Source organism: Natator depressus, chromosome 7 (genome assembly GCF_965152275.1).
Source record: "Natator depressus isolate rNatDep1 chromosome 7, rNatDep2.hap1, whole genome shotgun sequence".
Taxonomy (NCBI): domain Eukaryota; kingdom Metazoa; phylum Chordata; order Testudines; family Cheloniidae; genus Natator; species Natator depressus.
The window spans coordinates 122,472,519-122,498,479 of NC_134240.1; the positions used below are offsets into that span (position 1 = coordinate 122,472,519).

The 25,961-nt window shown below is 51.7% G+C and overlaps 1 protein-coding gene across 1 annotated transcript; it reads left to right on the forward strand.

Moving 5' to 3' along the window:
* Positions 1 to 938: 938 nt before the first annotated feature.
* Positions 939 to 16,421, forward strand: LOC141991231 (uncharacterized). Its single transcript, XM_074959505.1, has 2 exons — positions 939 to 1,139; positions 9,534 to 16,421. The coding sequence occupies exon 2, from the start codon at positions 9,601 to 9,603 to the stop codon at positions 14,101 to 14,103; it is 4,503 nt and encodes a 1,500-aa protein (XP_074815606.1). The 5' UTR covers positions 939 to 1,139; positions 9,534 to 9,600; the 3' UTR covers positions 14,104 to 16,421.
* Positions 16,422 to 25,961: the final 9,540 nt, after the last annotated feature.

Here is a 25,961-nt window from a genome sequence, read left to right on the forward strand (position 1 = left end):
TTAAGTTAAGAAAACATTCTCTCACTTTCTCCTCAGTCTGCACTGCTCATCTGTTTCCTCTGCAGTCAGACAGAATCACCTCAGCACCAACAGAGCTGTAAACTACCCCGCTCTTCTACTGGGAAGCGTTAAGTTCAAAGCATATGCTGAGCACTGAAATGTGTTACAACTAAACTGGTTCATCCAAAACAAACTTAATTACTGAGGCCTTGTATACACTAGAAAAGCTATAGCAAAAAACCCGCCTAGTGGAGATGCAGCTTATACTGGGTGCAAAAGAATTCTTTTGTTGGTAGAACGTATGCCACTTTCCCGAATGAAATAAGCTATACCGGCAAAAGGGCTTCTCTTGGTGGTGTAACTGCATGTACGCTAGGGCTTTTGCCAGCATAGCTCTGTTGGTTAGCAGGGTTTTTTGTTATGTTTTTTCACACTCCTAACTGCCGTAGCTATGGAGGCAAAACATTTAAACGTAGACCCAACCAGAATCTCAACCCAGGTTACAATGACAATGCTTGTAAATACCTTTAAAGTACACTACTGTGTCTTGGATTGATACATCGCTGTAGAAATAGTCAGGTCAGGTATAGTAGCACTCGTGAGTCCTGAACAGTGTCATCTGTTCCTTTAATTGTGTTCTAAAGGCAAAGCTGCCTGCACAACTCAAATACAAAGCAGGGCTCCAATGTTAAGCAGATTCCTGTTGCCCCGTTGGTTTGAGTGGTTGGATGCGCTCCCCTCCCTGCTTTGGCAGGGTGTAGTTCATTTTGCGCTCCTGCCCATCACAGTCATCTGCATGATCGCAGAAGAGGGAGGGGGAAAGTCTGCCCAGTAAAATACTCAGCTGGATTTTATAAGTTTATAGCTATGTTTTGTTTCTTTTCAGGAACTATATACTCGTGGTGCTTAGAGTGGTCTGAAAGGAACAGAAACACTTAGCCTTGAACTTTTGTTCTGCTGCTGCTTCTTGTGCCTCTGAGGTACAAAACATACCTGTAAACTTATAATCTAGCCAACTGATGCTCGGGGCTTAAAAAAAAAAAAAGACCCAGGCTTCCCGTTCAGTAGAGAGACTCGTGGGGTGGGAAATCGGAATATTGCGGTGCCAATGGACAGGTTTTTGGAGACCAGCGTTCCAGGTAGGTTGGCGTGAAACAGTCGCACTCCTCTCACTGCCCCCCTCCCCGCTTTCTCTTCCTCCCTGTCCCCAGAAGACACACACAGGATCCTGGGCTCCTTCAGCAAGAGGCTGCCCCTAGCCATGTGCATCCTGTGTACAAATCCGGAGGAGCAGGGTGACTCCATAAGCAGTAATGGCAAGGGCAAAACGAGTTAAAGGAAGAGCCCGTCAGAGCTGCAGAGCGCACTGCGGATAATCAGTTGTTTCCTCCCTGCCCTCCACTGCCGTGCTCTGTACCCGGGCAGTCCCTAGTTATTACTGAGAAATAAATAAGTGCCTTTTATGGGCTAGATCATTTATGTCTCCTCACCCTGTGTAAGAGCCCCTGGATTTTGTGAGAGCTGGGGAAGGAATGATTGTGAACTCTACAGAACAGTGGAGGCTCAATGCAAACAAATGGATTACAGCATGCAGCTATGCAAATTGCTTCAGAGCACAGCCCATTTTGCTGAGCATTAATTGCTACACCATGACTGTTGCATAGCAACAGCTGCATTTGTACAGCTAACAGCTACTGCCCCTGGATTTCTCTGCCACCCTCAGTGACAAACTGAAAAGAAGGGGGCTGTCCCAGGGAAAGCTAGTAGGTGCTGATAGCATCTGGGTCAGGCCAGGGAATCTACTAGGGCTACCCAGTGCACACGTGAAATTGTGTACACAGCAGTGGGCGCGGAGCCGTATGTGTGACTGGGACAGCAGAGCGAGGCAGGGATTGAGGTGGTGCAGACCAGTAAACTAGTGGAGTGTGTGCAAGAAGGGGTCACGAAAACGTCTCGTGACAGCTCGGCGTGAGTGGCTTCAAAGCTGGAATGACTGGCAGCAATCACTGGTACTGCTGTAACTTTCTGGGGTGAGACTAGTAATCTTAGTGCTGGAGCAGCCCTTTCCCCCACGGAGTCAATCTCTCTGAAGATCCCCTTGTTGAGTTCCTGACCAGCTGGCTGGGGCCTGTCCCCAAACAGGATGATCCTCGCAGATCCACATGAAGCTCCCGTGTTCCCAGCAGATACTCAGTCACTGTGTACTCTGGCAGCAGAACTGCATTAGCAGGGACTCTCCCTGGCCATAAAAAGAACAGGAGGACTCGTGGCACCTTAGAGACTAGCTAATTTATTTGAGCATAAGCTTTCGTGAGCTACAGCTCACTTCATCGGTAGCTTCTCCAGAGACCGCCCTGAAAGGGTGATACATTCTTTGTGTGCATCCATGTAGGAAACCCCTGAGCTCCATCCCCAGGGAAAGAGGACAAGTGGGGAAAGATCCTGGAGAGAAGGTCATAGGGGTTAAGGCCAGCAGGGACCATTAGATCATCTAATCTGACCTCCTGTGTAACACAGGCCATTATAATCCACCTCGTTACCCATGTGTTAAGCTCATTAACTTGTTTGGCTAATGCATGTCTTCCAGAGAGTCATCAGTCTGGGTCTGAAGCCACCAAGAGGTGGAGACTCTGCCACTTCCCTCGGGAGTTCATTCCACTGTTAAAAATGTGTGCTGGATTCTTAATTGTTCCTGGCTTCAGCTTCCAGCCCCTGCCTCTTGTTCTGCCTTTCTCTGCTAGATGAAAGAGCCCTCTAATACCCCCAGGAAGGTATTTATACACTGTAAAAAGAAAAGGAGTACTTGTGGCATCTTAGAGACTAACCAATTTATTTGAGCATAAATAAATTGGTTAGTCTCTAAGGTGCCACAAGTACTCCCTTTCTTTTTGCGAATACAGACTAACACGGCTGTTACTCTGAATACTATACACTGTAAGCAAGTCATCCATCCACCTTCTTTTTCATACACGAAGCAGGTGAATGATTTCTGTGCAGTAATCTACATAACCTGCCTAAAGGACACTGGGTGCCTTAAAGAGCCCCCCAAACACCATTTATCCCGAGGGGGTCACATGCCCAGTCTGTTTCATGCACCATCCATGGTTCACAGTGCTGCCAAAACAGAGAGAAATCAGTGAGGAATGCAGCGAGGTAATGTGGAAACTACTGAGAGCCGCTGTCCCCAGTAGACCCGAGAATGGAAGCAAGTAGCAGCCTGCAACTCATCTGCACCGTAACGCCTATAACCCTACACTCAGCACTGAAAACTATAGGGGAACCCAAAAGACCGAGTTATCCTGATAGATCTGCTCTGAGGAAGAGGAGAATGTTGCTGCAGGTAATGGAGAGATCTCTACCCGAGTTCACCCTTTGCAGCCCAGGGAGCTGAGGCACAGTCAGAGGCAGAACTACTGTTTCCAGCTGAAGAGGGGATGGGTCAGCTGGAGATGAGATATTGAAGGGAATCCCCAGGACTGAAAGTGTTGAACTGGAGAGTTCTGAACAAAGGATGCCCCGAAACAGCTGAATGGCCCTCGGTGGCTTGGGAGGGGGGCTGTCAGTTTATTGATGATAAACCACCCCCCTTTATTTATTTCCTTTACAAAATGCAAACGTTTTTCCTCCCTTGTAAATCTTCAAGTTAATGGAACTAGGAGTGAACCCCACTGGTGCCAGCTGAGTTATGGGGGTGTAAATGAGATCAGAATCAGGCCCCCAGCCTGCACACCAGGAATAAAATAAACTACGCAAAAGAAGAAGAGAGAAATGCCCCGTGAGCTGTTAAGAATGGGAGCTTGGTACCATCTTAGTGATGCAAGCAGAATGTGGGCTCTGTGGACTTGCTGCTTCCCCACCCTACAGCCCAGAGAGTTATTCACACTGTGCAAAGGGGATGTAAAATGCCACCCCCTGCCTTGCACACTCACTGCACAAGTCCAGGTTACCGTAAAGCGGGGGAGAATCACCACCTTTCCTTTCCCAGGATTCGGGCTCCCAGATTTGGCCGTTGAGGACTCATAACCTTGTCCCTGGCAAGAAACTTCAGACCACAACATGCTTTTCCTTATACCAAGCAGATCCAAATAAATCCTGTACCTGCCTAGGGTCTTCCTTCACAAACACCATTGTTTTAACCCCCCCCCCGACCAATCCTAACAAGGAAGAAGTTCATTGTTCTGCCACTGTAACCACTTCCTGATCCGCCATCATCCCAGCATTCTTTTGAGCATACTTCGCTAATTCCACAGTAGGCAAAGGAGTGTGTCACACAGGTGGGGCTAGTCGGTAGCCACGCCCCTGAGTGTGCTATAAATTCAGGCCAGATTGCTGGCCAACTGCTTGAATATGGCTGCCATCCTCAGAAACTGGGCTTTCAAACAGGTAAAAGAACCCACGCCTCTCCCTTGTGAAATGGCAGTAGCGTTCAATTGGAGTAAGTACTGCAGAGCCCCTTCTCTCTGAACAGTCAGGCTGAAACCAACCTTCTCCTCTCTCTAGTTGGGGTTTAAGGCTTGATTTCTCCATTGTTACTCTGCAGACTGGGGGAGGGACAAGTCTGCATAAGGGATTTGCTCTGACATGCAGGGAAACCAGTTCCTATACAGAGACCTGGAGAGAGGCCAATGTTGTACCTGCACCTTTTAGAACGTTGATCCCAGGAATCTGTCTCTCACCAGGGTCAGCAAACCCCTTTCAGACAGTCACTGAAGGCAGAATGATAAAGGAGAGTAAAACTGTGTGTAGTAAAATGATACCTCTGGCGCTTGTAAAGGGAAATGATGCCTCTCTAACCTGTTAGATGTTTTCTAAAGGAGCTAAAGCGGTGGCTGAAGGAGACCTACTAAGTGTCATGAAGTCATTCTTTCAAAAGTCTTTGCTAAAGCCCTACACGAAACCCTGGTAAGGACCCTTGGTAACCAGGGTGTGAGATAGGCTTATTATGAATTCAAAGCTGGCTGAGAAATGGGAAGTAAAAAGTAGCCAGTGGTTAATCCTGGGGTGCCCAGGGATCAGTTCTTTGAAATATATTAAAGAGCTGGAAGAAGGGGTGAGGAGATATTGAAAAGACTAAGACTGTTCAGCTAGGCAAAGAGACGACTAAGGGGGGATTTGATAGAGGTCTATACAATCATGACTGGTGTGGAGAGAGTAGATAAGGAAGGGTGATTTACTCCTCCTCATAACACATGAACCAGGGGTCACCCAATGACATTAACAGGCAGCAGGTTTAAAACAAACACAAGGAAGTGCTTCTCCACACAGTGCACAGCCAACCTGTGGAACTGTTTGTCAGGGGATGTTGTGAAGGCCAAAACTATAAGTGGATTCAAAAAAGAACCAGATCGGTTCCTGGAGGACAGGTCCATCAATGGCTATTAGCCAGGGTGAGCAGGGATGCAGCCCCATGCTCTGAGTGTCTCTAGCTTCTGACTACCAGAAGCTGGGAATGGGTGACAGGGGATGGGTCACTGGATGATTCCCTGTTCTGTTCATTCCCTGTGGGGCACCTGGCACTGGCCACTGTTGGAAGACAGGATCCTGGGCTAGATGAACCATTGGCCTAGCCCAGTCTGTCTGTTCTTATGTTCTTAAGGGGTGGGTTGTAAGATGCTGAACTTGTAAATGAAATGATTCTGTGGGGTGGCTGAGACTAGGGAGGAGAGCGAGGAGCTTCAGAAGGATCTAACAAAGTGAGATAACTAGGAAACATGATGGCAGATGAAATCCAGCCTAGACCAGTGCAGAGTCATGCATTCTGGGAAGAGTAGTGTGAGCTGCTTCCACATTGATTGGCCTCACTTGAGGGTGGGAGTGCAAAAGGGCTTTGAATCTAGCACTTGCAGTCCATTGGGAGTGTTTGCACAGACTCCAGTGGGTTTTGGATCAGACCCCAGGGGTCCCTGGGGAGAGATCACTGAAGACACCAACCCAGTGTTTAGTAGCTGTAGAAAAGGGACTAGGAACCCACAAGTAACTGTGTGATACTCACTGGGGAGTGCTCTCCAGAGCTCTCTCACATAGACCAGACACCCATTGTGTTAGTAACATACTGTATTTTCTAACATGTCCAGTTACTAGCTTGATCTCTTCTTTCCCCATCTCCTACCCTTTGTCTGTCTGTAAGCTCTCTGGTTCAGGAGCATTGTCTTCATGTATGTCAAGAAGCGGCCAAGTGCATTGTGGGCATTATTGAAAATATAATAACGGCAATAGAATTCTAGGATGTATTACAGGAAACATGTATGAATCCTAAGTCTGGAAGGGACTTTGAGAGGTCGTCTAGTCCAGTCCCCTGCACTCATGGCAGGACTAAGTACTATCTAGACCATCCCTGTCAGGTGTTTGTCCAACCTGCTCTTAAAAAATCTCCAGTGAGGGAGATTCCACAACCCCCCTGGGCAATTTATTCCAGGGCTTAACCACCCTGACAGTTAGGAAGTTTTTCCTAAGCTCCAACCTAAACCGCCCTGGCTGCAATTTAAGCCCATTGCTTCTCGTCCTGTCCTCAGAGGTTAACGAGAACAATTTTTCTCCCTTCTCCTTGTAACAGCCTTTTATGTACTTGAAACCTGTTCTCGTGTCCCCTCTCAGTCTTCTCTTCTCCAGACTAAACAAACCCAGTTTTTTCAGTCTTCCCTCATAGGTCATGTTTTCTAGACCTTCCATCATTTGTGTTGCTCTTCTCTGGACTTTCTGCAGAGAAGCCATTATTACTGTTCTCTGCCCTTCCCTCGAATCCTGCAGTGAGTGGTGACCACTCAGCCCAAAACAGGATCCAGGAGAAAGAGAGAAGAGCTGGGAACGGTAACAAAATAATGAATGGTGGGGGAGTTTCTTAAAGAGAGAGGATTAAAAAGACCAGAGCTATTTATTTAGCATGAAAAGGGAATGAGGAAGAAGAGAGAAGCTAATGGCATTATTATTATTATTTATTTTTAATACTATGGAACTTAGGAGGGCTAGTCAAAACCAGCCCCTGCCCCCATCTAATGGCACTGTGTGGTGCATTTTACAGGACTGACTTATGCAGCCTTCTCTGATCTGAAACCCAGCCACGGTCTGGCAGCCACACTGATTGTTTCACACAGGAGGCGGCGAAGAGCCCGGATCCAATTGAAATTGTTGGTGGAACTTGGGGAGTGATTTGGCCAGGCTGGGAGGGCTTGGCCATCCATTTTCCATGGGTTGTTAACAATCCCGGGCAGTCGAGCCCCTGAGCACCATGCAGGGATGGTTAGTCTGTAGTGACTGCCTCCCGTCACCAGCCTCACTTCAGAATTCTCTTAGAGGTCTCCCATGCAAGTACTGATCCAGCCAGTTTAACCCAGGCGTTATGTCACAGGCCTATGTGGTTTGGTTGTAGCTTGGACCGTGGGGAGGGAAGGGGGTTAAATGTGGGGAGTCCAGGATAACAACACACCTTGCCCTCCAAACAGGCAGGGGCTGATAGAGAGAGGCCGGGACTAGCCTGGCACCAGTGGCCCTGATTCACTTCCCGGCTCTGCCAGAGGCTCCCGGTGTGACCCCAGCTGGGCCTGTCACTTAGCCTGTCTGTAACACAGGGATAGCTTCGCAGGGGTGTTACCCATTACACACTGTGGTGCTCAGCTCCGCCTTGGAGCCATGTGAGGAGCCTTCAGGGTAGTGAAAAAAGCACAGCTGTGTGATCTTCCCCAGGAAAGGCACCTGCATTCTCCAGGGCGCAGCAGGTGTGCTGAGTGGAATCCAGCAGTTCCCTCTTCCCAGAGCTTGCAGAGAGGACCCCGCCCTGGAGGGGGTGGGGGAGTACGGGAACATAGGCAGATGGAAGCAGACCCCAGGTCCCTCTAGCCCAGTGTCATGTCTCTGACAGTGGCCAGCACAGCTGCTGCAGGGGATGGTGTAAGATCTCCTGAGTAGCGGGCAGGGGGAGGGCGGTAATCTGCTCCTCACATTAGGTATGATCCTGAGTTCTAAAATGAGATACTGAAACATGGTGGGCTAAGGAGCAAAAGGGTCTAACTGTATATACAGGGGGCCATGTGCGTGGAATGATAGTCAACCCTCTGCTTAGTCTGGGGCAGGGCAGCTAGCAGTAGAAGTGACCTTGCTCAGGTTAGCATAGGGGTAACCTATCTCAGTGCTGGAGAACAGCTGGAGCTACATACATGCAGCACTGTCTAGTGGTTGAAGCCATGAGTCCTGGTTCTCCTCCCAGCTCTGCCGAGACTTGCTGTGCTTCCTTCTATAAGTCACCTGCCCTCGCTCTGCCTCAGCATCCTCCTCCATGCTCCCCGCACTCCCAGGAGAAGGGAGCCGGGGGTGGCTGCAGACAGCACAGAACCTACTAGCTCTACAGCGTGTGAGAGGGGTCTGAGCCAGGGGCCCCCAGGGCGGATGTGAGAGCAAGCGTTCCAGGGACGTTCTCCCTGTGTCCAGAGAGCAGCTGCAGAGATGTCAGAGGGGCATTAGTGCAGGGAGGACCAAAGGGGCTAAGAGGTTTGTAGCCACCCCTTGGATTGTGTCCACCAAACTATCATCTAGCCCAGACAGTTAATACCCGAATGCAAAGGGATTGCAGAGGATCTGATGCCTCCATTAGCGCATGGGCACATCTGTCCTTGGTGTCAGACCAGCTGCCGGAAGGCTGGGGGGCGACTTGTTACTTCTAGCTTTTAAAAGGGAGAAAGATGTTAACAAAGGAACTATAGGCCACTGCCCCTCGCATCTGACCCCGGAGATGTGCTGGAGACCAGGCTCATTCGAAGGAATGGGTGGAAATTCAAAGAGCTGTAATTGGGAACTAGCATGGCTTTAATACTACACTGTCAAAGACTAGGACAAACATTAATGAGTCCTTAACCTCACCCCTGATTAATCCTAACGAGTTGCCTCTGTGCAGCAGGTAAGTATGGTCACCGCCATCTTAGAGATGGCTCGAGACAAGAGGAGCGGGTAGGACGATGATCATCCAGCCGTAGGGCCCCAGAAGTCCATGGTTCTTGGGCTGGGCAGCAGCCCTGTAAATGGCACAGCAAGTGTATGCAATGGGAGTAAACCAAAGGTGGTTGTCAATGGCAATGAGCTGCAGTGGAGAACTCGCCCGTGGGGCAGGGTGTCTCGGAGGCTGGTGTTTGTCGGTTTGTTCATGGCCTCGTCCAGGCGTCATCCTGCAGAATGGCCACAACTTGAAATCTTCCCTTTCCAATTGTGGGAGTGGGGGTGGGGGGGAATGTCCCAGCTGACAGACCAAAGTGAAATGCAAGTCTGGATCTGAACGTGCATGGAGGATAAGTGTCAATCTCCACGAGTGGTCAGAGTGAGCTGCCAAACATATAGTGATAGGCCCCTTTCTCTGGCAAACAGATAAAACTTTGCCTTCCTGAGTGGATTGCTTTATGTGCACCCCTGGCTAAGTATCAAGGGTGCTAAGGCCAGTTGCCATGTGAGAAGATATACTGCTAAGGGGGAGGAGAAGGGTTTCTGTAGGTTTTACAACACGAATTCTCTGTCCTCTGCTTTGCTGACTGTTTCTCTCTTTGTCTCTCTAGTGAGGATACAGCGGAGACAATAGCAATAGACCCTAACAATCAGCCGAAGTCTCCCCTGGAAAAGTTTATGGTCCGACTGTGTACACACCACCAGAAGCAATTCATTCGTGTGCTAAACGACATATACACGGAAGTACAGCCAGACTGCGAGGGCCGGCCGTTACCCGAATCCGAAAACATGGATGCAGCTACATGCAGCTCTGGTTGTAGCCAGCAAAGCACTGAAAATTGGAAGAAGTCTGCTCCCTGTTCTGAACTGAAGCCTCTTACTTCCTCAGACTCGGACAGAGACCCAGTGGGTCTTCATAGCCCTCTGCGTGCGGCAGGGCAACCCTTGGAGCAGCACGCAGAGGTGAAATCCATGGACAGAACGGAGAATTTCAGTCCTGCTTTCAAAAGAGACTTCTCTGAACTCTCCGCTACTAGAACTAGTTCTGTTAGTCCAAAGGATAGTTCCACCCAAGGATACCTCACCACTTCGAACTCTTCCTCCCTGCACTTCCACCCTGGCACCAGGAGCCCGGAAGGACAAACCACTGGACAGGAGCAAGAGGCTGGTGTCAGAAAGTGTGAGGATGACAAAGACCAGATCCAAGGCAAGAGCTTAGCAGACAGCTACATTGCTGTAAAAGTGGCCCATGTGAACGGCAGTGAGGACAGCTCAGAGAGCTGCCTGGGACCTCAGAAGAACTCTTTCAAAGCTTTACCAGAAGAGGATTGGGATTCAGGGTTTCCAGTGAACTCTCCTAGAAGAGCTGACAAAGAGAACGCTTTACAGTGCAGCTCCAAAGCATCTTTGCACCAGGATTTAGAAACAAACGAAGAAGATGCAAGACCAAAGCAAGAAAACCATCTCCATACCCTGGGAAAGACTAAGGGGGGCTTCTACACACACCCTGGCGACAAGAATCCATGTGAGCGTTCCAAAGACGGGTGGATGGCCCCTGCACCAGTGCCAGTGATACACAAAGCCTCCAGTGGGCGCTCAAGAGCTAAAACAGGGTCCTCGTCCGTCAAAACAGCTCGGAAGAACAAAAGGGCGTCGGGACTGAGAATAAATGACTATGACAACCAATGTGACGTTGTCTATATCAGCCAGCCAATAACTGAATGCCACCTGGAGAGCCAGCGGTCAGTGTCGTCCCGGAGGACAGCTCGGAAGAGCACCCGTGGGTATTATTTCAATGGTGAGTGCTGCGAGCTGCCAACTGTCCGCACACTGGTGAGAAGCTCCCGAGTGGAAGAGAGAGGAAATGGTCCGGCCCTGAGGACGGAAGCATTAGTGAGCTCTAAGCAGAGCCCGGCGCTCTCTGGAGGTGAGCCTTCAGAGGCAGCCCAAGAGGCTGACAAAAGAGCTTCCCTCAGGCTCCTGTCCAAAGGGGCTCCCCCCAGCAGAGAAGCTAACGAGAGAGCAGAAAAGGAGCCCAGCGAGGGCGGCTCACTGAAGTCAAGAGAAGCTGCTTACACTGAGCCACTGCTGGCTCTGTCTGCTCCCTCCTGCCCTGACACTGCTCTAGCCGTCGGCCCCTCTGCTGCTGAAGGAAGTGAGGAGAGGATGTGCCAGCCGCTGGAAGACGTGGAGGCTAATGTTCTCCAGCAACCTAACAGCGGTGCTGACCTCTCTGGGGGCTGTGGGCCCACAGAAGACAGCAGCAGGGAGGCTGCAGATTTGACATCTCTTTCTCCGCCAGAAGCTGCTAGTAGGGAGGAAGCTTCTCCATGCTCAGAAATACAAGCTATTCCGGCGCCTCCTGCCAGCCTGGACCCCACTCCTCCTTTGCAGCTTCCTACCACCGTGGACCTAGTGCTTCCTACCGGTGCAGACTTGGTGCACCATACAGAGCCTCCTTCCAGCATGGACCCTGAGCCTCCTGCTGGACTAGACCTGGAGCTGGCTGGGGCACTTCCTGGAGAGCCCCCAACTAGTACAGACCTGGCGCTTCCTGCCACGCCCCCTGCCAGCATGAACCTGGATCCTCCCATGCAGCCCCCTGCTAGTTTGGAGGCTGAGCCCCCTGCTAGTTTGGAGGCCGACCCCCCTGCTAGCTTGCAGCCTGCTGATGTGACCAAAAGCATTCCTGCTGACCCAGAAGCTGACGTCAGGGAGATGCAGGAAGGCCCACCTGAGCCAGGGGAGACCATGCCGACTATTGCAGAGCTCAGTGGAATCTTGGCAGGCGAGATTGCACCAGATAGCAGCAGGCTGTGTGAGAGAGAGAACGGCAATGGCGAAATGCCACCAGGACCTGACACTTCAGAAACGGATGGCAAGGGGACCGTCTTGTCCAAAGAAAACCCAGAGAAGAAGCAAAAGAAAGGCAGGAGAGTGCATGTAGCATCAGACCGGCGTCTCCGCAGCCAGCAATTCCAGCCACCCACAGAAGGCAGAGCTGAAAAGTCCGGTTCTTCCACCTCTCTGCAGCTTCCTTGTCTTCAGATTAAGCTTTCTAAAAGTCCCGGTGCAAAGCGTTTTAGGAGGGAGGTGCACCTTGATGGAGCAGCATCCGTGTGCTTCCCAAAGGATTGCTTCCACAAAACACTGCTGAAGAACATCCAGGGCCCAGGCACTGGGACTGTCCTGGAGAGAGAGCCCATGCAGCAGGGAGGAGACGAAAATGGCATTACTACTAGGCAAACTTACAAAAGCATGTTGGCAAAAGATGGTGCAGCAGAGAGAGAAGGGTCATCGAAAGATGCCCCCCCTGCTAACGCCAGCCATAGTAAGTCAGGGGAGATGCTTGAGATCTGTGTAGAGGCTAATTCTGATAAGAGAAGTGTTCTCCTTCCTAGGGAAAGTGGAACAGGTGTACAGGATGGAGAGCAATCGGATGAGAAACCAAGTGATGTGGAGAACCCAGACAATGCTGTAGATGCTGGAAAGGTACAGTATACAGATCCGACTGATTCGCCTACAGGTCCCAGCAGTAAAAGTGGAAGCAAACACATCCCGTCAAAGACTTGGAAGCATAAAAAGTTGGCCCACCCAGTTTACAACTTGAGACACACCCCTATCCCTGTGGACACTGCAAAAAAGAATATTCCAGGAATGGAAGTTTTACAAGCAAATCAAAACCAGAAGGAAGAACGCAGTTCAGGGAACAAAGACCCCATAGGTTTGAAGGAGGTGGACACAGTGGCTGAGGACAAACCAAAGTTTGTGGAGTGGTGTGCTGAGGAAGAGAATCAGGAACTTATTGCTGACTTTAATGCCCAGTATGTGAAAGTTCAGAAAGGATGGATTCAGCTGGAAAAAGAAGCACAGCCAGCCCCCAAAGCAAAGAACAAAGCTGACAAGCTGAAAGAGATTTGGAAAAGCAAGAAAAGAACCCGGAAATGTAGAGCAGCTCTTGAAGTTCAAAAGCTTTCCCCTGTCCAGATGCTGTTTATGAAAGCCTTCAAGTTGTCCAACATTTGCCGGTGGTTCTTGGAGACAACTGAAACCAGGTCACTAGTCATTGTGAAGAAACTCAATACCCGTCTCCCAGGAGACGTTCCCCCCATCAAGATCCCCCTGCAGAAGTATTGCTCTTCCAGCCTGTATCCCAGCTCGCTGCAAGCTGAACGCTTAAAAAAACACCTCAAGAAATTTGCTGCAACTACCCCTGCTAAAAATAACTTGAAGAATCAAAAGTTATGGGCCAGGCTTCGGGAGAACGCTGACAGTACGGAGCCCGGGGAAGCTGCCAGTCCCAACCAGATGCCTGCTTGTGAGGCTAGCTCAGAAGAAGCTGGTGAAGACAGAAACATGCAGCCCCCTCCAAGTCTGCCAACGCAGGCCAGCACTAGGATCCTGCGGAAATACTCCAATCTGAGGGGCAAACTGCGAGCCCAGCACCGCCTGACAAAGAATGAGAGAAAGGGAGACAGTACAGCTGATCATCCTTCAGTGGAAAGTAAGCAAAGCCGGAAGAGTGTCTGCATCAACCCACTGATGTCTCCAAAGCTGGCCTTGCAAGTCAAAGCAGATGTGTTTCCTGCTAAGTCCATGCGAGCGGAAGCAGCAGTGAAGGGAAGAAAAGGGAAAAGCAGGTCCCAGGAGGACTCCTTGCCCAAAGCTGACCCTCAGCCAGGCAGAAAGAAGAGAACGGTGCGGGAGAAGAGCACTGTACCAGAGCTGTCTCGCCCCTCCAGTAAAGACCGCCTTCCAGCTACAAAGGGCAGCAAAGTAAAACATTCCGAGGTTCCCCCGAAAGCTCCTGCTACCAGAAAGCAGGCTGCCATGGAAAGAAGCAATAAGCTCGAGAAAAAGGTATCTTCGAAAGAGAAGAGAGTCCCAAAAAGGCAGCTTGGCAAAGGCAGGCTCCCCATCCCGAAAGTCAAAGAGAACCCCGTCAAAAGAGCTGCAGCCCCGCCCAGCCAGGAAGGGCTCACAAAATCTGCAAAGCCGAAACCGAGGGGGGAGCCCTCTACCAGGTCACAGAAAGCAGCCGATCAGAAGCCCAGCAGTGGGAAAACTCTGACAAGGTCTATGAAGAAAATTCAAGAGAGCAGCACGTCCCAGGGCAAGAGAAAGTTAAGGGCAAAAGTTGACTGTGCACACAGCAAGCGAACACGACTGGATGCAGAATAACCAAGAGAATGGCAGCCATGTAAACCTGTTGTACAGTAGTAACCCTTGATCATGCATTAACTAAAGCTGCTTTTATAAGCTGTAGCAAGCCTTTAAAAATCCACAGCTAAAGGATTACACCCGTGATTTTAGGCGTCAGAAGGTGTGTCTCAGACAGAGAGGAGAGCTGTCTGTCTCCACTGTTGAGGAGGGAAGTTCCTGCAATTCGAATGTTCCTTGGGTTTTAAGCTTGGAACCAGGCAGTTTTAGTTAAAAGTACAGTGCCTTATTTATCATTTTTAAACAAATAAATAAAAAAGCTAGTCTGTGTGATTTGAAGGCTTGCATTTTATACTTGATGCACAAGCACTTGTACTGTAGCAGAAAGGAAACCACCTTCATGCACATAAAGTAGCTTTCAGCAGCCTTTTGAGGGGCGTGCACACAAACCCTTCCCTTTGCATTAAACATCCTGTTTGTTTGTTTGTGAGTGACATTGGAAGCAAAACCAAAAGCATTTTTCTTCTAGCCAGAGAGGGAAGGGGTAATTGGTCATTACTCCGTTCATTAGCAGCAGGTGGTGGGCTAGACAGTTGGTAACTATTTCAAGATATGAATTGTTGGCCACTTGTGTATAATTTATGGTCTTTAGGGTTAGACAGCTATTTCTACTCTGCTGCTTCTTAAGCCTTGAGGTAGTGTGGTCTGATCAAAACCGACGTGGCAAAGGGGTTACTGCTTGGAATATTGGCGCGAGTTCTGTAGCATCTCCCGCTGTTTGCAGGCACAGTGGGCTGAACTCATCCTTGGGGATCTCCAGTACATCAGGGATGAATCAGTCCCACTGTGTCTGACTGTTGGGCAAAACGCCCTCTCCGATCAGCATTTTGTTTCATAGCACCTCTCCATGTGGATTTCTACTTTCTCTGACAGTAGCTTTTCACTCATAATCGGGTATTTTCCTTCCTGTGAAAAGCCAGGGCAGATTTCCACTCGTTATTTAGTCAGTCTGTGTGAAAGGGAAATCTTTAGCCTCCCCACATTGTCTCCCCCACTCCCACAGAACACCTGTATTTTAAGGCAAAATTTTTAATGTTGTCTTTGAATAATGCTGAGATTTAAAGTATCCGATTCTTTTTTTTAATTAACTTCAATCTCATTTTAAAATAAAGTGAAGCTGTTTTGGTTCCTGCCAGTGTTGTGGTGTGCTGTAGAGTCTAGGATCGGATAGTTCTCCTCACTGTCAGAACAGCCCGGGCAGTGTGTACACCCCGCCTTGCACTGGCTTGCAAACATATCCTTGAGGGTCGAATCAACAGAAACCATGCACTGCTTAAAGGTCAAGCAATAGTTTCCAGTGGAGAAACACTAAGCGTAACAGCTGATACACAGTAAAACCTATTAGAAATGCAAATAATCATATTCCCACAGCACACGTTGGCGGTGGAGCTAATTGGGGTGAGGGTGGGGAGTTTTATATTGAAAATTCCCCCCCCCCTTGTGTAAGCAGCTGTAAGATGATGGCGTCAGCTCCCACTCAGTGCCTAAGTTTAAAAGCTCAAGGCCAGCCATTTTATTTCAAAAGCTCCACTTCAAGCCGGTACAAAAGAAGGGCTGTTTGCACAAGTTTCTAAGCAAACTTCCTTCCATTCACTAGGTTCAACACCTGAAATCTGATTGTGAAGGCTCTGAAATCTCCTGACCTTTGGAGAATAGCTTCCAGCCGCCATTGTCCTAGCAAGATCTGAATACACGTGCATATCTTTGTTACACTAGGCTCTCCCCTCAGAGAGGTTTACTGCAAGCATGCCTTTTGGGGTGTGCAGCGGGCCGCGTTGCGGAGGAATTGATTTTCACGGTTAGCATTGAACCTCAGATACCAAAGCTCATTACTGGAGGCAGAAAGTGGATAATTAATTGTCTTTAATCTCTTGCTGGATCCATTTAGCACAGGGGATGAAACTAAGCTGGGGACTCCACAGCACTCTTTTTCCAGTGCAGTAGTTCGCTCCCCATGCTCTGGAGAGTGCCGAGTGCTGAGACGGGCGGGCACCCGCACTGGGGGTGCTGCAGCCACAGCCCAGGGTCAGGTGGGCTTGGAAATCACTGACCTTTAAGGAGCTGTTATTTTTTTAAATCATGCTGAATAAAGTAAATGCTGGACAGTTATTTTGTGGCTGCCAGCCCTGTACAGGTTAATATGAAGTTATCGATTACTTTAATTTTACTGTGCATATTAAATATGTCAGGCATTGCAACAGAACAGATCTAAAGGCATTTAAGGAGAGGGGGACTGTTCCTGCCGGTGAAGGATTGGTCCTCAGCTGTTATAGGGGAACGCTGGCTCTCTTTTTTTTTTTTTTATTCTGATCTAGAATCTTCTTGTTTTCTGTAGTCTGGACTGCTTTCATAAAGAAACACTGTGTGTGTGTGTGCGTGTGCATGCGTGCACGTGTGTGTGTGCGCGTGTGCACACGCCCGTGTGCAAGGACCTCTGTTGTCTGTGCGCTATCCAACTTCATGCCAATAAACCCTTTACCCTCCCTATCATTTTTCTCATGAATGCCAGAGTGTAAAGAAAAGTTGGTAGGTTCTGTGGGGTTCGAATTTCAGAGCTTTCTGCTAGTCACGTGTAGCTGTCACAACCCGCCAGGAACCGTAGGCTCGTTTAATGTCCAGCTTCAAGGCTGGGGAGTGACAGAAATAGGAGAACAAGAGTGAGCTGAAATAGCGCTTCTGGGCAGCGGAGTGCTGCAGCTCGCCTGCAAGGTCTCCAAGGCTAGCTACACGTGCGTGCACCGTGGCCGTGATGGGCGGGCTCGAGGGCATGGTTCTAGGCCTGACGGTTCCTGCAGTAGCTTGTCACTGGCTCAGGTCAGCTCGCTGTCTGCCCTGCCTTTGGCCTCGTGTCCCTTTCTACGGGAGAAGGAAGCATTTGCCCAGCAGACTCTTGAGGGCACTGCTTGACGTTGCCCAGGGGCCTGGCTACATTACTCGTGGCATATCTGGATTAGAGTCTGACTGGGGTGAGAGACTGGCCAGTGTGCCCGTCCTGCGAATGGGGCAGCCGTGCCCACCTGCCAGTGGTGTCCAGCTAGGACACAGTCACTGGAAACAGGGGAGACTCTCGTCCCAGGCGGCTACATAAAGAAAAGAAAATCTTCCCGTCTCCCCTGCAGGCCCCTGCCTGTGTCCTTTCACCTCCCCTGTTTGTGTGTGTGTGTGTGTGTGTGTGTGTTTGTGTTCAGTGCCGAGAGGTTTAAAAGAAGGCAGCCCAGAACTCGGAGCACTAAGCCCTGCCGGGGTACCCAGGGCTCAGCAGTGGAAACACCGCTGGGGCAGCTGAAGGCAGCACTGCTGAGCCGTGCCTCACCGGGCGGGGCGCGTTGCTGCCGTGGGCAGAGGGGTCAGATACACACAGCTCGGCACAGGCTAGGAGTAGGGGTGTTTGTCACATGGGTCCAAGCAGCTCCTAGACCTAGAGCCTGTGTCCAAAGGTGTTACGGGAAATGTTGGTGTCCCCCAGCAGATACGAAGTGCTCAAAGCAGGGGCCCAATCCAACGCCCAGAGAAGGCAGTGGAAAGACGCCCTTTGCTTTTGATGGGAGCTGGATTATCGGCCGTGTGTTAATCGGGAGTCGTACATGTTGTGTTTAATGTGGGAGCGTCTAGCTCCAGCCTGTAGGGACAGTGTAGGGGAAGGGAGGGGAGGGCTAGTGGACGGTGGGTGGGTGTGTACACACGTTTGTGTCTGTAGAAATCAGGAGAGAAGATGCAAAAGGAATTTCAGGTCTTTCAGCTGCAAAGCAAACCCTATTTATTTATTTATTTATTTGAGAGTGAGACTGGGACGCGGTGGGTCAAAGCCCTGCGTATAGTCGGTGAAACACGGAGCCAGGCAGGCTGCTGTGCCTCGAAGGTTGCCCTGAGCAGCTGGCGGGGCCCAGGACTGTTCCACGCCTTCGGAAGGGCCAGGCTGCACCGTTCCAGCATTGATGTAACCTTCCTGGGGCCTCTCCTATGGCAGCTCCCGTCCCCATGCCAGTCAGGGCCCGCAGCTGGCTTTCTCGCTGCGTTAACCCGACAGATGCTGCCCTCATTGGAGCGGCGTGGGGCAGACGTTACCGTTTGCCGCAGCCGCCCCACGCTGGTTCATTTGGAAGCTTTCAGTTGTTTGGGTACCCTCAGTGCTAACTGTGTGAGTCTGAGAATGTAAACCCTCCAGCTCAGAGCGAGCTGCTGTCCCCCCCACAACAGCTCGCAGCTATTTACTAGCAAGCATTCGCCCCCAGCGCCTGCTCGCTCTCCTCTGAACCTCACACTCGCTCCCAGCACATCCTCATCACAAGCAAGCAGCCCTGACATGAACGCAGCCAGAGGTCTCCGCTACCATTCCCAGACACAGCTCCCGCTCTGGCTCTGCAGCCTGGCCATGTGGGCCTGCGTGCCTGGAGCAGCCTGTCCGCAGAGCAACTAGGCCCCAGCTCTTCCTCAGGGCCCAGGCAGCCTGGCTGGCTGCAGGCCTGGGAACCCTGGTCCAGCCAGGAGGCCCCTTCGCCCTCTCCTCTCTCACCCAGCTCAAAGGCCCGGAGTTGGACTTCAGCAGCTCGCCGATGGAGCAGTTGTGCTGACTCAGCGCACCACCTAAGCTGTCCCTCTCGGCCCTGGCCGGAGACGCTGTAGCGGCTAGCCCCACGGACTGAGCTGGGCATTGAAACTTGTAGATGTGTGTGGAGCGGGGCCTGGAGCAGCCCCAGCCTCCCGCATGCACGTTCTTGTGGAAGGGAAGGCCAGCGAAACCCTGGGCGTTCTCTGCCAGCACACCCCGGGGCTGATGGTAGGGAGGGGTTACGGGGGGACCTGGCCTGTGAGGAAGTGGCCATGACAGGACTACAGGCCACCCAACGCTGTGGACCCTTCAGTCATGGCCAAGCAGTTAGCCTTTGGGCGGAGACAGCAGCATCCCCTTGCTGGTCCCTGAGCTGCAGACAGTCCTCTTAACCGGCACAGTCGCTGTCCACATGGGCTGTGTGGGCTTTTAGGGCATGGAAATCCCACAGGGCATTCTCAGTCCCCATTGCCATGGACTCCTGCTACGGCTCAGTGCTCGGGGGGAGACACACAAACGTGCACGCTCCCCTGTCCGCCTCTCCTGGGTCGCTGGGCGCAAGCTGACGTGTACGTCTGGAGTCACCACAGCTTCCAAAGTGCAGAGTCGAGCTCGTCGTCCGGCGGGCACTGAGCTCTGGCTTTCTTTGGCAATTCTGGGGCAGGGACGAATTAAAACCGCAGGGTCTGTTTTTTCCTGTGGGGCAGAGCTGTGTGGGCAGCCAGGCCTCAGGTGTTAGCCTCTTTTTCCCCCCGGCCATCTTTGCATCACACTGTTCCTCATCTCCCCTCGGCGCAGGCCTGTAATGTACTGTTGTGGGCTGGAGATCGGACATGCACCCAGATGATACTGTACAGAACCTGTCTGCCTGTTGTTAATTAGGTGCATGTGCTCCTCCTATTTACTCTGCGCAGCCTGTCAGTGCACGTGGGTGGGCTGGCAGTGAGCTTTCTGCAGCCACCAGCTCCAAATTCCTGCAGCATTCACAGAGTGAAGACATGAGGAGGCTGGAGCCGATGTTGGTTAATGGATGATGATAAGCCGTGTGTTTTACTGCCTTCATTCCATGCCTGGCCTGGCCTGGCCTGCGACTCTGCGCTCTCCTCTCCCATCTGCGGTAAGGCCACTCTCGGCTCTCCAGCCTTGGGACTCCTCATCTTAACGGCCTGCTCGTCCATCTTCCCCAAACCCACCGTCTGGCCTCTGCAGAAAGCTGCGGCTGCCACAAGGACACATCACCCCCATCTTCAAACACCACCCTGACTCTCCTCAGGTTGGGATCCATCACAATATCACCATCCTGGGGTTCACTAAAAAACACCCTCTTCGGCTGGCCCCAGACCTTCTCCTGGACCTTTCCTGTTAGTCTAGCACTGGCCTCCCTCACTTTCCAACTCCCTTCAGATGAACTCAATACTTCTCTGCAACCCCATCCATCTGGAACAGCCTCCCGGGACATTTCCACCACATCAACTGGCCAGTTTTGGTCACATCTCCTCTTTAAATACATCGTCTCTGACTAGCCCTCCTATTGTTCTCCCTTTCCAACTGGGTTCAATTTATTCACCATGCAGTGTCTTCAGCCCCACTGCATCTGTAACGTAGCATCTTACAGGGAATGGCTTGGTTTGCAGTGGGGGTGACATGCACTTTGCTGAATTCAAGTGAGATTTGTCCTGTATGTTTACATCAGACCCCAAAGCACCGCTAGGGCTCTGAACGGCTTCCAACAGCTGCTCCTAGCTGGGAGATGGTCCCTGGTAGGGAGCGTCTCTCCCGGCAGGGGTGGGGTATCTGTGTGTACACCTCTCCCCCCCACACACTTGTACTCACCACTCTAAGGTTTACTGTGTAAAGAATGGTATTGCTCTGTTCAGACACCTCCCCCCAAGCCACTTCGGTAGCACCGATTTACCAGGAATTTTTGGAAAGATCTGCCAGTCGTGTGGTAACAGGTAGGACCAAACTTTCCCAACTGTCGTGTTTTGTCCTGGAAACCCCCTGAGGCAAAATCTTTTCCTGCTGTTCCCTGGCTGTCCCATGTTTGATGGGATGGAAATTGTTTTCGGCCCCCAAGTATCTTTGCACCTTTGGCAGGTGAACAAGGCCCAGGACCTGCCCAAATTTCAGCTCTTTGTCCCAGTAGATTGAACGATTGGAATTACTGCCAGTTGTGAGAGCTCTGTCGCCACCCCTGGGTGTAGCTGTGAGGAATTAAAACAATCGGAAAAGGACGGGACCTCGTTTGTGCTGAGCTGTTTTTATCGCTGGTAGTGGAAGGTCCGTTTCCTGTCCCCAGTGACGCATCGCACGCTCACCTAAAGGAGCCAGTCACACATGGGGCCAGGCCATGAAAACCAAGGCAGAGAATGGGTCACTGCCCCACTGAGTTACATTCTCCTCGTCATTGGCTCCTCCCAGTCTGAACGTCCCAGCCCGATTTACTGATTGTGCATTATGTCCAAAACGGGCTGGACCCAGCTGCCTTTGATGCCAGCGCATCCGCACACCCGAATGCAGGCGTCTGCACGCAGCACACCTCAACGCAGGCAGGGCCTCCTGGAGGCTGACCGTAGAAAGTCCTGGCTTTGTGCCGCTCGGAGCTCTGCAAACCAGGAGCGCTTAGTTGGGCCCAACCCTTTGCTCAGCATGATGTCCCTGTGCTGCTCGTCCGCTTCCCTTTGCTGAGACTTTAGCTTGGGGTTGTGACATGAGTCATCTGGGCTAAGATGTTCTCAGGAGCCGTAGTCTGCATTGTGATCATCCCTAGGATTGGAAGACGTTATGGTCTCTCCCGCCTCACCGTATTGGACTTCCCGTTATTCAAGAGCACGTCCGTCGCCTTCCCTTTAGGCCGGGGGCCAGGGTGTTGGGTGTGTCTCTGGGCACGTTGGCAGTTTCCAGGTCCTGGCAGTCTGAGAACTTGAGTTGCAAGGTTTTGATGGCCTCTGTTGACCCTTTCAGCACATGGTCCCTCCAGTTGTGGTTGGTTTCTAAGCGTCTGTGTGTAAGAGTACCTCTCTCTATATGAATGACCGGTGCTGGGTAAAGTAGCCAGGAGCTAGCCATTGAAATGTGGAGCTCCTTGATAAGCTTTTGGGGCAGGCTGAGGCATTTCCTCCCACTTGGAGTTCACAAAAACTAGGCTTGTAAATAGTTTTTATATTTATTTTGTGTTCTTTCTGCAGCTCAGTGTTCCGAGTGCCGGTGCGTGGCCGCAGAGGGCCATTGCCTCGCATTGGACTCAGCTCAAGGCAAGCACCAGGCCAGTGTCCTGTGCTGGAGTGGGATGATTTTTTTTTTAATGATGCAACATTAAAAAGTCAAAGCATTAAATATTTTTCTTCATCTCGTCTTTTAAAGCTGGTCGTAGCTAGTCGGCAGGACCTGGCTGCCTCACCTGGCCGGCTGGGCTCTGGGCTCAGTAGGCCTTGGCACCATAAGCAATAAGATTCTTAGTAATAAGTTCAAGTCAGTAAAACTGAGTCTCCAGGGGCCGTGGAGGGGGTGGGGAATCTTGCTGCAGATTGGCTTGCCTTTGCATGGGGACCTCGTAGCTTAGAATCATCATTTATGGTTCTGTGTGCACTGTCTCCTTATGAGAGGGAATCACAAACCTGATGGCGGGGCTGGACCTGACACAGGCTGGGGGAGTCCGGGGAGGAAAGCTAGCAACGGGCTTGTTTTCCAGTGGGCATCTGACTGCAGAAAAGCCCCTGATTATTTTAGGAATCCCCTAAAATGGCCAGGACAGACCAAGCTACTTATTAGCCTGTTGCAACTTAGGACCTCTTAACTAACGTCCCCATCTTGTGTCTGCTCTTCTGATTGTGGAGAACGTAATTCCACAGGCACAGAGGAGGTGACTTGCCCGCCGGGTTCTTGTGTTGTGCTGATGTTCTTAAGGCATTTAGCCAGACTTCCTCTGGACCTGCCCAGGATGGCTCCCAAATGTCCCCTGGCTCTTTGCTAGTAGCTTTTGTTCTAGGGTTTTGTATTTATAAATGTGTTTAGAATTTTTTTCACTCTTTTTTTGTCCTTGATGTATGTCTTGGTTCTAGCCCCCAGGCAGAGCAAACCTAGCCCCCAAGCTGTCTGCAGTGGCGCATAGGAGTTAGGTTGGATCGTCTCGTGCTTCTATTCATTTAACTTCTTCTGATCTTTTAGACAGTGGAATCTTATGAAAGCTCCCAAACTTTTGTTTCCTGAGATTGGTTTTCTTGGTCACATAGGACTCTCCCCCGCGCCCCTCAAACTTCCTCCTTCGGGACATTGTAGAAACCAGTAATTTTCCCTTTTAAAGTGTTTGTCAACTTTGAAATGGTAGTTCCTTTTTAATAACAAAAATGTTTTTCTGCATCTACATCTGCTACCCTTGTAGAACTTTGTAGTTTCCCCATGACACTGATATGAGAAGCCCAGGACCATACAAGTCCCCTGCCACCCCCTGTCTGGTACTGTATGTATGAGCCTAACCAATGTGAACTTTAGAAAAGAGCTATGAGAACTGCAGGCTGGTGACTGTCTAGGTTTGAGGATCTGGCTTGGATCTGCATTTCCGTTCTGTTCTGGGTATTAGGAAATACTTCAGCGTGACTGGAGAAAATGAAATGTCTGCTGTGAATTGCGGGTCGGAAGTGTTGAACAAGGTTTTCATTTGCTAATGTTTACATACCTCACCTGAAGAACCTTGGAAAGTGTATATAACAAAATAGAATTATATTGAGTTGCTTTAAAACAATACATAGAGCTATAAGAACTGGAGTGATCTGAATTGTGTCTCAAGTCTCTGAATAGTGACATTGTGAACTCTGTGTTCCTGTGTTTTATTTCCTGTTTGACTCTGGGAGAAGTTGTGTTCTTGTTACTGGTTAAACTCCTTCAGGATTCCCACCACCTTGTTTTCTTTTATTCCTTAGACATTGTTGATAACGACCCAACGAGCTTTCTAAAGGTCCTTATTTTATTGCAGCTTATTAAACTTCCCTTTGATATCGAAGCCTGCTTGGTGTGGTAACTGGGGGGTGAGTGGATGGGTCTGGTGGGTGTCAAGTCTCTTCAAGTTCCTGACTCCTAGCAGCTGCAGAAAAAAATCACCCGAGCTCTCCTGCCTTTCTGCTGGTGCTACCCCCTCAGCCATGCGTCCCCTCCTCGCCCAGGCCGGGGGAGCTGGGCGTGGTGCTGGTTCCATGGGGCGAATGGCACGGGACGTGCCTGGGGCCCAGCCACGACCACAGCAATGTCAGGCAATCCCTGAATCACCAGCAAAGTCCATTGTAACCCCCGTGTGAGCAGGGCCGCCTTCCCAAGGACGTGCCAGGCCCCTGCCAGCGGCTTCTCAATAGAGCACACGGGGCGCGAGCCCTGGGGTTTTTAAACACGTGTGAGTGAAAGGATCCCTCCGCGTGGAACATGAAGAGGGAACAGCCAGGGGCTGCCGTCAGCGAGCAGAGCCTCTCTCCAATCCCACTCCAGCCTGGGCCCAGCCAAGCCCTACCCTGACCCTTCGGTGCTGGCAAAATGGCTGGTGGCCCTGCACTGACATGGGGTGGGAGCTGGGAGTGTCCGACCAGGGGCAGGATAGTGGTGCAGCCGTGAACCCGCCGCGAGCCGCGCGGCCCTGCCTGGAGGACTCACCAATTCCAAGGGTTGCTATACGGGGAATAGGGCCCGGCGCGGGTGGGTGCTGCAGGCCCACAGCCATTGGCATTCACATTAGGCCCTGCCCAGCTCACGGCTGGGCCAGCGGGAGTCTCAGGGCCCAGGCTCCCGCTCTCGGCTCGGCCCTGCACCCAGGGAGTCTCTGTGGGGCCCAGCCCCAGCACCCGCCCTCCGTGACTGGGGCTGTCCTGCTGGGAGCCTGCATGGTCCTCCCGTGAGTCATCTTCCCATGGCCCCCTCTTGCAGCACGTCATCAGGCTCTGACTCCCGAGCCTTGGGCCCCCCGGCACCTACGCCAGCAGGGGCAGGTGTGAGGGGTTGCTGCACCTGGCTCACCCCAGCTACTCCTGTCTCATGCTGCTGCTCTTGGTTTCTGCTCCCAGCACCTACCCCCAGGGGCACGGGGCCGAGGGGCGGGGCTGTTTTGTGACGTGTGTCCCTGGAGCCTTCTGCAGCTCTGGATGTCCCTAGTCCTCTCACCCCAGCCCCGTGCTTGAGTGGGACCCACATCCCGGCCAGCGTGTCTGGGCTGCCCACAGGCTGCGCACTGCCGGGGCCATGTGCCGAGGACGCGGCCCGTGGAAAGCGCTGGGGACCGGGCAGTGTTCCACATGGAGCTGCGGGCTGCAGCGGGACGGGTCCTGGGTGGGGATCCCAGCTCCAAGGGTGCCTAAACTGGGCCAGGGCACGCCCCTTCCATGGCGCTGGCGGGCGTCCTGGGACAGGGGACCGGCCCGGTGCTGCTAGCAGGAAAGATGAGACCAGCCGGCATTGCGGAAGGAATAAATGTCATGTTCACGTGGAAGACAAAGCGACAAGATCACACAGCTTCTAAAACAATACGGCCTCTGCTAGACACGGCCACGCAGGGCGCCTCCCTGGCCCGGCTCAACCCTGCAGCTCGACGCGTGAAAAACAAACAGGCAACCAGAGCCGTGGGCCTTCGGCGGCGGTGCCGCAGCGGCCACCAAGCCGGCCTTGGCTTGCCCTGAACGTATAAAAATACTGTAACAAACTGAAATACAAATATATATTAGAATCTGTAAGTATTCTGTATAAAGAGATACTTTAGAGGTTAGCTTACAACGAGCAACAGAAAATGACCCCAGCCTTGGCATCGGGCGAAACACGGCGCGGCCCTGCCAGGCTCCGCAGTGGGCAGCCGGAGGGCTCAGGACGGGGGGGGCGGGTTGCTTGGTCGGGGGAGAAGCCAGCAGCAATTAAAGCTCTTGAGAGAACTTGCTGCAAACTGCCCTGGTGCCCCGGGGCGGGGTGAGCAATGGGGCCCAGGCAAACGGCAGCTGGCACCCGTGACCTGGAGCAGCCAGCCCGTGGTGTCTGGTACATTGGTGTAGAACTGTCTGGGGGGTGGCTCAATGGGCCAGGGACCAGCCACCCCCAGGGCAAGAGGAGCCCGGGCCGGGGCGCTGAGGCTGAAACGGGGACAGGTGCAGAAGTGGGAAAGCAGCAGGGGTGCGTCTCAGGAGCAATGGCCCCCAGCTGGGGGACCAGGCAGGGGAGCTGTGCTGGCAGCAAGGCGAGTGCCTGGCCTGGGGTATCTCCACTCACCTCGCAAAGCCCCCAGGGACACATAAGTGCTGGGCCCGGG

Coding starts and splice junctions, on each gene's coding strand:
- LOC141991231 (XM_074959505.1), top strand. CDS start 9,601: ATGGTCCGACTGTGTACACACCACCAGAAGCAATTCATTCGTGTGCTA.